This window comes from Euprymna scolopes, chromosome 4, assembly GCF_053919585.1.
Source record: "Euprymna scolopes isolate OS-2025 chromosome 4, ASM5391958v1, whole genome shotgun sequence".
In the NCBI taxonomy this organism is placed as follows: domain Eukaryota; kingdom Metazoa; phylum Mollusca; class Cephalopoda; order Sepiida; family Sepiolidae; genus Euprymna; species Euprymna scolopes.
Window position 1 is genome coordinate 144,543,096 of NC_136485.1, and position 13,627 is coordinate 144,556,722.

Genomic DNA, 13,627 nt, shown 5'->3' on the forward strand with positions numbered 1-13,627 from the left:
ATCCGCATCATAGTCGTTTACTATGCTGTTTTGTTTCTTGAGATTTTTTCCTTTTTGCGGATTGAGATATATAGAAAAGTTCGGCAGAGTTGTTAGAGCAGAGCAAAGAAAAATGGAAACAAAGAATGAGTTTTGCAACTATGTAGAGAAGAAGCAGTCTCATTACCGGCTAATATGGCAACGAAATACCTCACCAGAAGCTAGTGCATGGCTCAGAATCCATTTACAAAATGACAATACAGCAGCCTCAACACATTGCACCTGCTGGGGGTTAATCAAAGGTTCGGTTCCCTGACTATGACGCAGATAACATCATCCCACGCAGAAAAGTCTCTATGATTACTGAATGGATCTTATGTAAATCAGAGCACCGCAGAAGCCAAGTGTGCGATAGTGTATCATTTGCCTTTTGGTAATCAATCCAAGCCATGCTTAGATTTCGTTGTCTATTTTTATAGGTCTCAATGATAGTCTTATTACTAAACAACAGGTTATTGGTGCCGAAACATATTCTTCTGCACAGTACTAGTTCTGTTTCGAGATCATCTAGGGAAGTGGTGTTCATAAATGCTGTCTGCAACCAGGTCAGTGAAGTGTACTTACTATGGCGTTGAAATTACTCCCGATACGCTACGTTACAAATGGGAAAGCTTTTGTTGGGAATAATGTGTTTTTTTTCGGAATAAACTTGTCAAAATTTCGGCAAGGTTCATCATACACGTTCGCATTTTAGAAGCAAAAGCAAAACAAAAATAGAATAAGACAGAAAAAATCCAACGACAATTCATACGAAAGTTTACAGAAATACATAATCGTCAGCATATTAAAAAATATGCATATACCGAGACTGATCCACATTCTATATAACTGGGTAAGAAATGAGAGAACATTAAAGTTAGTTCGCACTGTGACTGACAATAAAATTATTTGTTGTCTGCGTTTTTTTTTAGCTCATTTAGGACGAATCTGATGCATTGAATACTAAAACACATTGAATTTGTTCAAACGAGTCAAGATTGTGAGCCATGGCCACACGCCTTTTTTTTACGTTTTTGTTCATATGAACGCAGGTGGAACATTTTAGAAGAAATTAGTGGAGCCAAAATTCTATATTTTGATTGGAAATAATTTTAATGTCAAAAAGAATTTAGGTCCTATAGTTCCGGGATATTATGTCGGAGAGGGGTCGCTTTGAAGTCATAAAACATCGAAATATTCCAGATATTGGTGCTTAGCACATACAGAGAAAACTGGCATCTACGGGGTTAATTAGGATTCTAAAAACTATCTGACAAATATAAACAGTGAACCAAGGACAGTTATAAAAACAAGAAATAAAAATAATTACTCTTAAATAGATTTTTCATTTGATTGTTTACGATAGCAGGGGTAATATCTGATCAGCTAGTCAGAGGTCCATATGCAGATAGAACAAAATGATGAACATATTCTTAAAAAAGAATATCTACGTATTATCTACTAGAAAACCATACTCGCTGATTCATACATTCTGCAGCAATCGGTATTCAGTTTCTAATTCTGCAGATGGCGAATATATGCGCCATAAAACACACTGTTATCTGTTTTTCTCAATACGTGGAAAAATATTTTTTCGCCATCGCTGGAAAAGGGCTTAGGATATGTCGCGTATTGTCTGTTCAAATCTCATTCATTGTTTTCCTGAAATTAAAAAAAAATTGAACTTTAAATTCAAAACAGCTTGCAATTTATAATATGCTTCTATTGATTATGTGCATTTGGCGATTAAGATGCTTGTTTGGACTCGTGCAGAGGAGGCACATGCACTCTTACTTCGCTTCGTTTTTAAAGAAACTTATTTAAGAAATTCGTAGCATGCATTTATAACGAAAGGGAAAATACACTGACGCGATCATTTTACAGAATGGATTATTCAGCATCGTACTTTCATATTGGTTGATGCTTCGACCAATATACTTAAGATCTTATAAATGTGCATCCTTTTTCGAACTCGAGTAGCTATACGTCAAACTTTCCTATGTCTACGGAATTTTGCATTGAACTCTTTATTTAATCGAACAGGATAAATATTTCCTTGCCTCAGGCAAGACTAAAAATACTATTATCTATTCCTTACTGCATTAAGAATTAAATAATAAAAAGTAAACTTTCTACCCGTCACTTTCTGATGGAACTAGTACAATCTACGCATATGAATTAAATAAATAGCAGTAAAATAATTGCAACAATGCTAATAATTATTTTATTTTATGAAACTAATATTTGTTTTACATAATTCTTCCGCTAATGATAATTATTGTTGATATTTTCTTAACATTTGTATTTAAAGCTAATATATGGTGCATTTTAATTATAAGTTTATGAAATATGTAGCATTGAAAGAGTGCTTCATGCCATATGTAATGAAATCTTTGTCAATGTGATACTATAGATGCCTCCACTCCCAACCCAAAGCAAAGGTGTCAGTAGTCGTTACAAAGTGATTCATACAAATGTAAAAAAAGTTGTCGTAAAAAAATTGACAATCTGTAGAAATCAATCACCAACGCACACAAAGGTTGTAAGATAAATATCATAAGTACGATATGTAGTCAGCTGGGAGTGGCCATGTAAGATAGAAAATCCAGACATAAGATTTCCTATCCTGACGTCAATATATTAAGAACTTTTGTATTAGTTTAGGAGAAATAGTTGTTGGAGAGAATTTACGGCTCGAGCCATATGAGGCAGATATTCATGGGACGGAGATGAGCCAACTTCAGCCGAACGACAATGATGAAAACAATGATGAAAACAATGATGAAAACAAAGATGAAAAAAATTTCAATTTCCCAGATCTATACACTATATATCGGGGTTTGTATTTACTTTTGTGCGCTGTTTCGAGGTTGGCGATTGTCCACAGCGACGACATTGTTTTACACTAATAAATGGCAGCAGCAGTAACACCCGAACATAATTATTATGAATTTAATACCAACTCTCATTTCTAGTCGAGACTATTTGTAACAATGCTTTTGTTTTTATATCTCGCTTACCTAACTGCCACTATACTATGTAAAAATATCTGCCATGATTTGACTAAAAACTGATTACAGTTTTGATTATCTGCTAAAAGATTAATATCAAGGTCACAGAAACAGTGGAAGTAACACTTTGCCCGTATAAACTCACTTATGTCCTTTATTTTTTACCTTTAGTTTTAATTTTAAGAAAAATACGTAAATTTGAATGCAGGACGAAAATGTAACTTCAAATGCACAATTTTAGTCGGATCAAATAATTAATTTTCTATAGAACAACTCCATTCAATATAGAAGAGTACAGTTCTCATAAAACGCTGCGCATACTTACATATTCATACGGTATTTTATAATCTTATGACTGACTTATGTTCTTTCTTCTTCTTTTCTTTCTCTTCTTCTTCTTCTTCTTCTTCTTCTCTTTCTGTTTCTTTTTATTATTATTCTTCCTCTCTTTTTCTTCTCTTTCTTCTTCTTCTTCTTCTTCTTCTTCTCTTTCTGCTTCTTATTATTGTTCTTCCTCTCTTTTTTCTTCTCTTTCTTCTTCTTTTTATTATTATTATTATTATTATTATTATTTGTACTACTGGCCGTTTTTAAACAGACTATGCCCAAAAGATACTCACTGAAAACCATCGGTGGTATTACCTGCAGTTAGGTTAAGAAGTATCCCAGATTTCAAGTACTCTCCACCTCTTTCGATAACCTTTCCAAATGTCCTTGCTTTATCGCAACAACCGCTTGCCATTGTCTTCTCACTGACAATAAGCATTGGTATTATTACAATGCATCAGTATTTAAACAATGTGTGTCTCTCTCTCTCTTTTACAGTTAAATAAATGGGCATCGTTGGATTATTTATATATTCCAGGGCTGGAATGATTGCAACTTGTCTTGGAATGTCTCGAAATACGATGGTATTAAAAACGTCTATCTGCCAGAAGAGAAAGTCTGGATTCCTGATATTTGCCTTTATGACAAGTAGGTTTATTTAATTATTCTATTGCCATAGTAAGGTTATGACTATGGAAGTGTTTTCTTTTGTTCGCTGGACTATTTCGCTTGAAGCTGTTCAGTAGTTTTTATTCTGTTCTTTCGTACGAGATCGAGAGCCACGTTTTAAATACTTAAATATATAAATTTATGTCCACCGTCTTTCTAGATTGGATCTCAATATAATTCAAACTGAAAAATAAAACTTTGATTCTGACTATCTAAATTTTATTCGTTGTACCATGCAATAAACTAACGTGATTCACTGCAATTAAAAAATGCATTACTTGGTTCACTAATTAAGAGAATATCTACTTTCTGTTATCTAATGTACTTGCAATAACCCTTATCCCTGAGTGGCTTCCGGGCCTTGATAAGTGGTGACCACTGTGTAAAAAAAACAACAACAACAAAAAAAAAAAAACAGGCGTTCCGCATTTGTTTTTTAGCTTTGATACTTTGTGATAATTCACAAGCTAAATATGTAAAAAAAGTAAAACAAAACAGCTCAGTAAAATAACTAAAAAAATAAGTAAAATAAATTTGTTTAGTAAGATTTACTATTCCTTATATTATTGTTATTATGCACGCCATTGTTATTATCTTGATTGATGCAACCACCGGTATTTAATTGTCCATTGTCAGGATCAGAACATTACACAGAATTCCCTTTATTTAATCAACCGAAATCGCGTGCTCTTGTTCTGTGAGACATGATCGGGTACCAGTAATACTGAGAAGAGAGATACAGATGACTTGACGTTTCTTAAATAATACATAACTGTATTACCTGTATTGCCCGCACTGATGATTGAACCTTCGACCCCCAGAAGTGTGTTACTTACTAAGTTTTTCTAGCACATTATCTTTACAGAAAATTCTAGTACGAAATGTTAAAGCCTAAAACCTATACTTCATTTAGAGGCAAAGTCCTCCCACTTATCACTAAATGTCTCTACATATTACTATATATTATATCTATATAAATAAAAATTGGTATGTATGTTTGTTACTTACCGAAAATTTAAATAAGTACTGGACCGAGGACTTCGATATTTTGCATAGCATTTTCATCTTACCCATGCGTGTTTTTATATCTCTCTTTTTAATTATAGCGGTTTACTTAATTTTTTATAAATTAGGTGGTTTTCCTTGTAATAATGTTGCCATTTTTATATGGGGAAATATCACTGCCGGTGATTCACCGATCACCTGACATCAATAAAACATTAAACTTTCACAACATTTGTTTAGGCTGTAGGATGAATGTATACAGACACATTTTTACAAATAATAAATGACTGAAAAATATCACTAAATTGTTTTATGTTTATTTAGTTTCATAAATGTATCGTGTATAATTCATTTTTTAATAAACATCTTCAGAAAATTAGTATTAATAATATTTGGCATAAAAATTGTCACAAATTCAATCGATAAAAACGGTTACCTGTACAATTCACACACTTCTTATATTTTTCCGTCTATTTTTAATTTGTTCATCTACCGAAAGAAAATGTTAAAAAAAAAACAGTTAATGACTATTAGGAGGTGCTCAGTTTCGAATGATGTCTTATTTTGCCCTATATTTTGGAACCAGTCGTCTGATACACAGAACCGATTTATTGAAGAATCTGTTTAATTGTTCGTCATTATTTGAGGACAATTTTACTCATTGTGGTTAATTTCTATTTGAGTCCCCTGAATTATTTAGAGTGAAATGAGTTTCGAATTTTTTTTTTCCAATTTTATTTCAGCCATCAAAATTATTTAGAGCGAAATAAGGTTTGGAATTATAAATAGTATTTCTTCTTTAAAAAAAAACTTTATTGTGAAATCACCACAAACTTTCAACTAACAATTTACAGTAAAATAATTCATCTTTACTTGCTACTTATTATATATATATATATATATATATATATATATATATATATATATATATATTCTGTAAATTTACAGTGGATTTTTGTTATTTTTATTTTTTGTATTTCTATTGCTCCCGATTTGTTTTGAAATTCGTCTGCGTCTGTAACTTTGCTCGGCTTTGTCCGGTGACTGCAGGTCGGGCTCGAACCACAATTGACGGAAAATCCCGAGGATCCAGGAAAAATTCTTTAAGAGTACCAAAAGCTTTCATTGTACAGGCCGATAAAAGGGTGCTTCTTTCGTTATTGTATCGAAATCATAAAAATTGATTAATTTAAAAAACAATTCTTTGCAATTTGAACAATAATCAATACTATCTACCTAATTGTCATGTGAGGTTTTTTTTAAGTCTTTCACGATTTTACAAGAAAATGATTTCGGCTATGTTTGTTTTCTTACGTGATATGCGACGTAAACACAAGAGAAATAGCTTAAATTTCTAATTTCGTCAGAACACTATTTTCTCATATAATTACTTTCTACCTTATCGTTTTTCAGAAGTTTTGGATATTTTCATTACTGCGACATAGCAGTTTCATAGATATTATCGTTTTCACTTGAAAATCAACATTGTGATTTTCGAATTTCGCAACAATAAAGAAGAAGCATTAACGTGTTTACGAATATTCTCATTAACTATATTTGAAAGCAATATTTTCTTTTTTTTTGTTTTTCTATTTTATTTAAACAAACTGAGCCACAGCAACGCGTGACCGGGTGCAACATATATATATATATATATATATATATATATATATATATATATATATATATATATAATGATTGCAACGTCTTGTAAGACAAGCGCCACTCCTTCAGACACCATGAGCTCAGAAATGACTTTTTTAAGTCCTACCGGTTAATTCACACACTCAAGCAGGCATGACACTGAAGACTGTCATTGAGATCAATTATTACATGCTTCCAGCATTTCAAGCCTCCACACGTCACAACTTTTCCATCGCCACAGGACTATTTTATGTTGAGATCCAGCAACAAGCAAGAGCAAGATAGCCAGCAACAAGTTAAACTGCATTCCAGCTTAATGCGGGTACTGGTCTCCCGCTTTATGGTTTTTTTAATCAGAGATTTGCTTCTCCTAGAAAAGTTGCCTTCACCACGGCTTACGGAAGTCCTCTCCACCCTAATGCACACATACATACACACAAACACACACGGTGCTAGTTGGCCGTTGACCCCGAAAAAGGGTCCATTCGCCCTTTGGAAGGTCTTGTTTTTAATCCTTCACGGAGACTAGTCACTCTCCTCACCAAACAAGTCTGGTGGGGGAACCAGTTTAGTCGCCGGTAACCCGACCATGAGGCAGGTAGTACTGGGTTACATGGTACCAGTAGCATATAACATGACCTGATATATATATATATATATATATATATATATATATATATATATATATATATATATATATATATATATATGCAGGAGATGCCTTCAATAAGTTTCCAGATATTTTTGTACAGACTTTTAAAATTTCCGTAGTATTCACTATCTGAGTGCTATGCGTCATATGAGACGACTGACCAATTCTTATGAATTTAGGTTTAAAAGAAAGGACTATAGCAGGAATTGAATACACTCTACTAAAGCCTGATTATCATTGCTGATGGATTTCAAAAATGTAATCTAGACTTGAAGACACTTTTCAAGAAGAATATGCTATAATATTCTCCCTTTAAACTTGAAAAATTGCCACAGAAACGTATGGAATCTTTCAGACTGCTTTTGGACCATCTTACATTAATCAAACATCATTTGTCGAGTGTCATAAGAGATTCAAGAAAGCCAGGGAGTCTGTAGGGGATGATGAGAGACGTGGGAGGAATAAGTAAGTCAGAACACAATAGTTGATTGGCTACATAAAGAATTTCATAGATAAGGATTGTCAGGTCTAGACAGACAATAAGTGCATGGAAAGAAGATGCGGAAGATTTGCGCAAAGTTTGGCCAATGCCTTAGTCCACAAATCCATCCTTTTCACAGACTATTTGATCAAGACATTTCCTCACAACCTCTGTAGTTCAGACATTGCTCACTGTGAGTTTTAATTATTTCCTAAGCACAAAGAAAACCTTTTAGGCTGTCATTATAAAACAATTGAGGGGATTGAAAAAGGCTGTGACGATGGTCATGAATACGCGCACACCAGAAGACCTCAATGCGGTCGCCAAGACGTTTTAAGAACGGTAAAAAGTGCATTAGAGTCCTAGGAGATTACTTTGAAGGAGACTTGAGTTTTATATGTGTCCTATCAATAAATGTACCCGTACGAAAAAGGTCTGGAACCTTATTGAAGGCAAGTCGTGTATATATACATATATATATATATATATATAAATATATATATATATATATATATATATATATATATATATATATATATATCTTCATTTTTATTTATTGCGGACTAGTGTTGGCCGAAACATCGTGAAACAACTAAGAAAAAGATGAGGATAATAGTCCGCAATAAATAAAAATGAATAAATAATACTCATCTCAATAAATTCCAAAATTATATATATATATATATATATATATATATATATATATATATATATATATATATATATATATTATGACGTTATCTATAATTTATAATTAATGTTTTCTATATTGATCTTGATTCCACACTAGGTTTTTTTAGTTAGTGATCGTCGCCCAGCAAATTCTTTAAGTCATCCTATTTCCAACCGTTCGTCTACAAAGTCTTGTTAAAGTCGATAAGATGCACCTGAATATTGTCGAAGCTTATACTAATAAATCAAATAATTACTATATCAAGCTTTATCTAAAAAATTCAGATATATAATTAGCGATCCTTATTTGCTTTTTAACATTTAACAGATACTCAGAAACAATGACGCGGTATGGGTCATAGAAATTAATCGTGATGTGCCCACGGACACCACCAGGTTGATAAATCACGTTAAATATATTATTCATTCACTTTATTATAAAGCGCTTATTTTAATATATCGTCAGATTAGACTGAATATTTTAACTGACATTAGTAATCGTTTAACTGAATGTATGTGCTCTCGTCCATACGTTGGGGTTGATTAAAAAAAAAGTCTGAATTTTATTGGCGTGTCCCCGAAGTCTATTGGACGTTGTCCGAGCTAACTTTGTTACTTAGTATGCTTTCTCAAAACAATAATATATTTTCTGTTAATTTACTTCGGTCTTGGCAACCGACTCAGAAAGTATGGTTAAAGATCAGTCGACTTTGTTTATGTATAGGTACCTCTGAATGGAAGGGTCAGAGCCAAGACCCCGAAAAATCTAAGAGAAATAAATCATAAAAAGGATGTGCTCGGCAATGAGATAAGTTGACAGGCGATCGATGGAGAGAGAGAGAGAGAGAGAGAGAGAGAGAGAGCGAGAGAGAGAGAGAGCGAGAGTAACCGCGAAAAAGGCTGGACATCTACGATTTCCGCTCAAAACCTGATAAATTAAAAAGACGGGACAAAAGAGAAATAAATCAAAGTGTGCTTTATGTGTTTTAACTGAGATATTCCGTAAATCAACAACTTGAAGTTGAATAGAATTCATTTTTTGCGAGACTTTATCGCACACAAATGGATACGAACATGTCTGTGTAGTTTTATTGGTTTTGTATGCATAGTGTTGAGCAGTGCACGCACCCTCGGCAAACGTAAATACGAGAGAAGTCATGGTAAAAACGTAGTCTCTTGGAATTCAAATCATTTAGATTATGTTTTTTTTTTTTTTTAAATATTTCCATGTTTTTACAATATACGCAAGCTGCTAAATATTCCAAGCACGTGGAAGTTTTAAGTTAAAACGTTTTAATATACATTATGCTTAGAATTGTTGTTCAACGGAATAATCCAAATTCAACCTACCATCATGCTGTAACAAAACATTTTTGAACCCAATCCGTAAATAACACAACTGATATTCTAAAAAATATGTGACGATTAGATTTTACAATCAAATATCATTCAATATTTGTCCAAATCTAAATACACTTTTTCATCGGGGGAAATTGAATGACTCTGTAAAACACCACTGAGTATTTTTTTAATATCTGACACAATTTTTGATTGATCAAACTTTTCATAAGGCGTAGAAATTTCATTGTAGTTCGATACTAAATTTAATTTCTTTTCATTATAAAACAGCTTTCGGTAGGATTTTATTCAGCAGACGAATTTTCGTTATAAATTTGGCATTTTTGAGAGCCAACTGTACGCGTGCTTACATATGTATTAAATAAACTACGATCCAATATCACAAACAAACATCACGGAAATAAATATAAAAGAAAAACATACGTAAAGAGTGTACATGGTTTAATCCGCCTTACAGTGCACACATCCAAAACAACTTGCCAAAAGAAATCTACTTGATAAAATTCATCTTACAAGCAGCTACTTAAGTACGATCATAAACAACAATAGAGTAAAATTATCATTCTCAATACCGGTTAACTTAATGAAAACGATGATAACTTCAAATAACGCAAAAATATACAGTGCGATTAAGCAAAGTAGACAAAGAAGTAACCAGATCATTGAAAATTAAACTCTCGTAGAAACAAATTTGAACGTCATTTCGAGGGTAAATGCCTTATTTACGACATTGTATTTAAATATGAAGCCATTGAAAGTAGTCGAACTGGCACGTATATGAGGTTGATGGTTTGTCAATTTAAGAACAGATTTCGCAATTATAGAGCATTCTTTAAAATAAAAAATCACGAGCCCAATAAGAAATTAACACATTTAAATAACTACGAATAAATAACACAGATTACAAATTAACAGGACAATATAAGGAATTGCTAGAAAATATCCACCTAAGAAAGCTGGGCGCAGCAACGTCAGCACCCTTTTCTATAAATATCTTTTTCTTGCGACAAAATATTTTCATGCATTTTTTTTTATCTAAACAAAGAATTTGTAATTATTTGAAGAGTATATGCACGAAACGAGCCGGTATTGATATGATAATCTTTTTTTCCTACATAACGAAACAGATTTGTAAAAACGGTACCGACATTTTTACATGTTGGAGAAGCTCTTTCGCATGAAATATATATATATATATATATATATATATATATATATATATATATATAATGCAAATGGAAAACAAATAAAAATGTTGTTATGTTCGTCAACGTTTATTATATGTTGCAAGACTTTCTCATGTTGATCTGAACTTCTTTAAACAAAGACGAAATTTTGATAAATATATACTAACAATTTTTTATTTATTCTTCCATAGCGGATAATAATAATAATAATAATACTAATAATAATAATAATAATAATAATAATAATAATAATAATAAAAATAATAATAATAATAATAATAATTATTATTATTATTATTATTATTATTATTATTGTTGTTGTTGTTGTTGTTGTTGTTGTTTATTAATTATCATATATATATATATATATATATATATATATATATATGGACGGTATAAAAAAGACATCTTGAAATGTTTATGTAGCTTTGTGTGAAAATAAAGGTTTTGATGATGTAAATTTACCAAAACTATTTAATAAACAAAAAATATACAATTACTACCTAACGAGCTACAGACAAAAGATCAAAAACAAATAGTTACACATAAACTAGGGCCAACAATACGTAATAAGGTTTTCAATTATTAAAAACGGTAGAACCTATTAATATAAATGATAATATTATAAATATTCCAGAATGTGAATGTAATTCCTCTCCTTTCTGTAATAATGAGATAAAACATGTAATTACAGGAGATTTAAAGATAGTAAATAATTCTAAATTAAGAAAACTCTTTAGTAAAGGTCCGAATAATAGAGAACCTAAATGCCTAAATTACACGAAATGCGTTAAAGAAGTAACTAAAGCACTAGAAAGTTTTATTAAAGCTCCGGTAAAGAAATATAAATTAGCACAGTCTACGTTTGAAGCATGGAAAAATAATATGCATGAATGCGTAAATGAGAAGGTTAAACATATAAAAAATTTAAACACCCTAGAAAAAACAATCCTCTTTTAAAAAATGCAGAAATACCGGAGAGAACTTAAAATACTTCAAGATAACTTTGTAATAGTTCTCATTGATAAAGCGGCAAACAATATAGCGTTTATATGTAAAAAAAATATTATATACAACGTTTATTGATAGAAGCAAGAATTATAGATAACGTTTCAGATACCTATAAAGCTAGTAATATTAATTTAGATAGCATTATTATGAATAATATTATTATTAGTGAAAAAGTAGTATTAAAGTTAGAAGCAAAAAAAAAAATATTGCATGTATGTATTGGATACCTAAAATGCACAAAAATCCAGTTAGTGATAGATTTATTGTAGGTTCAAAGACGTACATTACTAAACCTTTAAGTAAAGCTATATCTAAAATATTTAAAGTAATTATTAATCAAATAAATAATTTTCACCTGAAAAGAAAATTCTATAGTAATATAAATCTATTTTGGGTAGCAAATATTTCCTAACCAATGAAAGAAAAATTAGATAAAATAAATTCCAGAATAAAAGCTAAATCTATAGCTACTTATGATTTTAGTACGCTATATACTAAAATTCCGCACGAAAAACTTATAAAAGAATTAAATGATACTGTAGCTTTAACTTTTGAAGATGGCAAAGGTAAATATATAGACTTTTCAAACTCTAAAGCTTTCTGGTGTAAAAATAAAAATAGCAAAAACGAGTGTTTCTAAAGGTATTTTAAAAATACTTATAAGTCACCTTATTAAAGAATGCTATTTTCAAATAGGAAATAAAATATTACCCCAAACGATAGGTATCCCAACGGGATTGGATCCTGCACCATTTTGGGCAAATCTGTATTTACATAGACTCGAGTATGTATATATATGTCATCACTAATAAAAAATGATATATCTAAAACATATAATTTTCATGGGTGTAGGAGATTTATAGATGACCTTATATGTATAAACGATAACGATGAATTCGAAAAAAATAAACATCTTATATATCCAAAGGAGTTAGAATTGAATTGTGAACATCGAAGACAACAGGCTACATTTCTGGATTTAGATATAAAAATTGAGGATGGGATTTTTCTTTATAAAATATTTGATAAAAAAACGCTTTCCCCTTTCAAATAGTACGTATGCCGCATAAAGATAGTACCTGCCCTGTTTTATATTTTATGGAACCATTATGTCAGAGTTTTATAGAATAGCTTGCGTTGCCTTAAAATTAATAGATTTTATACCACCAGTTTCTAGCTTAGTAATAATGATGATAAAACAAGGTGGGGATAAAACTAAAGTATTTAAACAGTTAAATACAGCATTTGTTCGTTATACTGATGTTTTTGAATCGTTTAAGATTAAACATAATATATTAAAAAAGGAAATCCTAAACTATATTAGTAATGTATAAAATGTATTTATAATTACATAAAACAATGTATATATTTATAAATAGTTTTACATTTATATATTTAATTTTAAATAAATATGAATGTAAATATACAAAATCCTAATCATAGTGGGGATGATAAGTAGTTAAATGGATTAATCCTAATCTTATAAATACAAGACTGGTAAATTAAAAAATATATCCATTTTAAAATTTGGAAACTGATGAATCACACAGGTAAGAAATTCATTTTTATAGCATGAAAAGGTTAGATAATT

The 13,627-nt window shown here is 31.0% G+C and overlaps 1 protein-coding gene across 3 annotated transcripts in view; it reads left to right on the plus strand.

Annotated features, from left to right (window-relative positions):
* Nucleotides 1-13,627, plus strand: part of LOC145269631 (neuronal acetylcholine receptor subunit alpha-7-like) — a 96,720-nt gene that overhangs the window by 70,512 nt on the left and 12,581 nt on the right. For 2 of the 3 annotated variants that reach the window (XM_080125358.1, XM_080125351.1), the window contains one exon: nucleotides 3,895-4,004. In XM_080125358.1, coding sequence (XP_079981484.1) covers nucleotides 3,895-4,004 — 110 coding nt within the window. Of the gene's footprint in view, nucleotides 1-2,710; nucleotides 2,857-3,894; nucleotides 4,005-13,627 lie in introns of those variants that run through there. The other variant, XM_080125363.1, reaches the window with a different exon arrangement.